Here is a 4797-nt window from a genome sequence, read left to right as displayed (position 1 = left end):
CATCAATCCCCTTCAAAGCTTCATAAACTTCCTCCCTTGTAAATTGCTTTATTAGTTCCAGCTGGTGCTTCCTTGTAAGTACAAGTCCTCCCTTCATAATAGTGATGTTAATGGCAGGTAGTCTTCTAGTTGATTCCCCCAAAAGCCTCTTATAAAAACCAATAACTTCCTGCTCCACTCCATCTTCATTAGTTATCCAGTTTCCTCCCTCATCTTTTATCATTTTGATTTGATTTGGAGCTGCTCTCCCTTTCATATTTGCAAAGAAGAATGTTGTATTTGAATCACCTAATTTGAGCCATTGTACCCTTGACTTTTGCTTATATATTCCTTCCTCAATCATACTCCATTTTTCAGTTCTTTTCTAGCTTTCTTCTCTGCTTCAAACATATCCCTGCTCTGATTATTCTGCCTCATTTGAGCTTGCACATTTGCCAGTTCTTCTCTCTTCTGTTGTACCTTCTTTGTTATCCCTGTATATTCCTGCCTGTTTAAATTCTTCAGGCCATATTTTACCTTCTTTAGATTCTGCATTATACCTTCCATGTTACTGCCTTTATATTTCCAACCATTCTGCACTACTTTTTCAAACTCTTCATGTTCAGCTAGGCAATTGTAGAATTTGAATGGTCTCCTTCTGCTATCATTTTCCTGCCCCAATTCAATACTCAAAGGTGAGTGATCTGAGAACTAAGGATCTAGAACTTGCACTTGTATTGGTGCCATTTCTAGCATCCATTTGGCATTCACTATCCCTCTATCTATTCTACTATATACATAGTTATTTGTCCATGTAAACCCCCTTCCCACTGTAACTAGTTCTGTCATTTGGCATTCCATCATAAATTCTCTGAAGTCCTTTATTTCATTCATCTGTACTTTAGTACCATTCATTCTATCCTCCATATCCTTAATTGCATTGAAATCACCCATGAGAAGCCAAGGTATTGTCATTTGTTCTTCCAGCTCTCTCAAGTTGTTCCACAAATCACTTCTATTAGCTATTGGGTGTAGCCCATATACAGCTGTAAATGCAAACTGGACAGTGTCACTCCCACTCTTCACTATTCCATGTATGAATTGTTGGTGAACCTTCAGTTGTGAAAACATTATCTTGTTAGGATCCCACATCAACCACTTGTATTTTCTGTTAGAATCTTTTATGGGAGCTTTAAGCTAAGCGCACTTCATTCACCAAAAAATTTGATACAATAGCATTTTAATTTTCAGTTTTTTCTGTTTTCCCAATAGGAGATTTGCTTAATTATAGATTAGCGTTTTCTAATTTTTGGTGAGTGAAGTGCGCTTAGCTTAAAGCTCCCATAAAAGATTCAGTGTTACTATTTTATGCTGTGATCACATAAAAGCATAATTTTTGAGGCTCAATGTTAAATTCATGGCAATTAAATCATAAGCCGAGATAGTTGCTCAGGATGAAGAAATTTACAACCTTCCCTGAGTGTATCTACTTTAGGCATTCCAACAATTTGTTTAACAGTTACAAAATTGTGACCCCAATATGGAAGATATTTCAATTCCAGCAAATGACAAAAGAATATGGCGTCATCATTCGCTAGAATTGAATGGTTTAGCCATTCCATATGTATTATGGATAAATTTGGTTTAGCCAACTTTATAATCAGATCACACAAGAAGGGTATAGGTTAAGGTTATTGAACACATGAAAAATCCTTATATGATCGTTATACCTTTTTTGTTAACTTAATTGTACAATAGTGCTCCTCTTTATTCCCTTTCTTGTATTTTCTTGTATCTATTCCGGAGGTAAGGTTTATGTCCCCCTTTGTACTCTTTTGCTTAATAATATACACGCTAGGGATTCAAACCATCCCCATCCCTCAACACACATACCATCACAGGAGGTGAAAGCCTGGATTGATGGCTTAATTTTAAAATAAGAAAAGATGAATATCGTCAATCCAATTAATCTTTAACAAATTAGTATTAAGCTTGGTAATAAATCTCAAACTAAATTCATTCTAATATTGTGACATCCTTTGATGATATTGCAGCCTAACAAGAAGAGGGGCTTTAGCTTTAAAATAAGGCAGAATAGCTTGACGGACACCTCTACTTGTTTGTTCTGACATTCCGACTAACTGAAGGGGAAAAATACAAGAATCAATGACAATAAGATGAGACAGAAATCATATTGACAAGTCAAAAAAAAGCCAAACTGTGATCCATATGTATGAAATGAATCTTTTGCACTTTTAAGTTTTTCCTTCTCCTTTCTTGACATTTTGTAGGACCGTTAATCTTCATCATTGTTAATACAAGTCACCCCTTCCCGTAGTGGTAGTTTTAATTTTAGTATAGTATCTTTCTATTCTTAGGTTGATATCACTCTTTCGCTTCAGTTTTCTTAATATCTTGCTTTTGTTATAACTTGTTGCTACTGCTTCTGTTCATCTTCTCTTTAGCCGAGGGTTTAATGAAAACAGTCTCTCTGCCCTCCCAGGGTAGGGGTAAGATTTGTGACTGTGTATACCCTACCCTCCCCATACCCCGTCTGTGGGAATCAACAATAGCATTTATCAGGAATAATCATGTAAAGTTAACAAGCGGCACGAGATATGAACTAACAAAGCTATTATACAAGCAAATAAAAGACCTGATAAGTACAGCTAGTATATGCCTTGTATTTTTGATTAATTAAGAATCATTCCTGCTTGGTGACTACCTGTCATATCCATGAGATCGTGCATTACGTGCTCGACGACGTTCTTCTCTGTACGTTGAAGTTCCATGAGATGAATGATCAAGACTGGGGGATCTCATGTCATGCCTGTCTCTGCTACTCTTTTGGCGCTTGCGAGAATGTCTGCTTCTGTCCATTGAACACCTATCGGATGAATGATCATGACTGGGAGACCTTAAATCATGTCGTTTCCTTCCACGTGTTATCTGCCTATGAGATAAATCTTCATTGTCCACAGACCTCTCACGTCTTCCAGATGGGTGCTCTCGACTTGGAGATCTCTCCAATCGATTAGAATGCTTGCTTCCCTTATCGTGCTTGTGATTCTAGCGTCCTCCATGCTCCTTTCTTGTCTAGGTGGCGATGGAACCTACACGGTTTAGTTCAAGTCATCAGCATCACTAAAAGAAGGATAATTTTCATTTTACAAGCTGTATCCCAGCATTATCCAGACTCCACTTCTCATTTTGACTTAAAGCAGTATTTCTCCGGAGGGTTAAAAATCACTTATATGTATCAAACTATTTTAGTCAGTGAACTTGACAGCCATGGCAACAATAGGAGAGGAAACTGTAATAAGCCCTTAATGCAATATTATTAGCGACAGAACTTAGCTAACTGATACATTGACCAAAAACTAATGTTTCAGTTACTTTAAAGTGAACACGAACGATACAGATCTCAAAAGGTCACCTGTGTTCTTCACAAAATAATATGTGCAATAAATGGGTTACCTGAAACCGTGACATGTATCTTCCTTCTGAAGGAGGTGGTATACCAAGCCTCTTTAGATCATCCAACGGAATTTGTCGGCTGTTCCCGTGAGCATTCGAAAGTTAGTGTAAAATACATATAAAGAATGTAGCATGGAAGAGAGTGATCGGAGAATGTTTTCAACACAATACCCTACAGAAAGCTAAGTCTTAAGTCTCTGTTCAGATATATACAACGTTTACATATTTATTGTTTATCTCAAAAAAATGTGTTTCCTTCGGTTAAAGCACACTACATTCTTCACACCCTAGAATACCAGTATTCAACCACAGATAAAAGAGAAGATTGACAGAAAACAAACTGAGAGAGACATTGGGATTAATAGCTAAGTTTGGTTACCTCAGATCTGGTGAACACACCACCAAATTAAAGGGACAAGCGAATAAGTATTAAAGGAGATAGGTTAATCTGAGGCCGGGATCTCTCACTCTCACTACAGCGGCCAAAGAGCACAATCACGCAGGACTTCTATTGCAGGAGATGATCTTGATGATGGAGAGCAGATGGATGGAGATATCGGGGCTTTTAGGTAGAGCAGAATATTAGCGAGGATGATTTGCAGATAACTCTAAAACAGATTTGGTCTCTGAATCAGCATTATTTGATATGCTGTGTCTTCAGAAACTTCTGGAAAACTTTTCTTTTGTGGCATGAGTTTAAACATTTCCAAGCAAAAACTGGAAAATGGAGCATTCCTAGCAACTAAACTATCAGAGAAGCTTATTTTCTCCCCCACAACGATAAGCAAATCACAGTAAAGGTGGCGGAAAAGATGTGTAACTCAACGATAATTAAGCAGCTAACATAGCTTGGTTCTAGTTGAAGTTGCTCACGTCTTGAGTACTAGGTGGATGCACAGCAACATGTTTATTCAATTTTCTTAATTATGCCATCAGAACTCCTAGATGCATATTACTTGGAACTAGGGGTGGCAAACGGGCGGGGCGGGTCGGATATGAGCGGGTCAAAACGGGTAATGCAAAAAAAGGGATAAAATATCTGACCCGACCCATATTCAATATTGATAAAATACGGGTTAACCGGCGGATAAAATGGGTAAACTATATTATCCATCCATAGCTTCACATTAGCCTCAAGCTCTAATATGAATTTGATGCCAACAAAAATGAAGCAAAAAGTTGTAAACTTTAAGGGTAGGAAAATGACTCATTGGTTACCCATTTTTATAGTGGAGAATATGGATAATTATCCATATTCAACCCGGTTTTAACAAGTCAGTAATCCAACCCATTTTTAGTGGGTTGGGTTGGGTGGATAACTGTTTTTTTTAAACCATTTTG

General features: G+C 37.5%; 1 protein-coding gene across 1 annotated transcript; it reads right to left on the bottom strand.

Annotated features, from left to right (window-relative positions):
• Nucleotides 1–339: 339 nt before the first annotated feature.
• LOC109217163 lies at nt 340–2859 on the bottom strand. The gene is made up of 3 exons (XM_019381390.1): nt 2705–2859; nt 706–1147; nt 340–651 (listed from the first exon to the last, which is right to left on the bottom strand). The coding sequence occupies exons 1-3, from the start codon at nt 2857–2859 to the stop codon at nt 340–342; spliced, it is 909 nt and encodes a 302-aa protein (XP_019236935.1).
• Nucleotides 2860–4797: the final 1938 nt, after the last annotated feature.

This window comes from Nicotiana attenuata, unplaced genomic scaffold, assembly GCF_001879085.1.
Source record: "Nicotiana attenuata strain UT unplaced genomic scaffold, NIATTr2, whole genome shotgun sequence".
Lineage (NCBI taxonomy): Eukaryota > Viridiplantae > Streptophyta > Magnoliopsida > Solanales > Solanaceae > Nicotiana > Nicotiana attenuata.
This window is presented reverse-complemented; position numbering and strand designations above follow the sequence as displayed.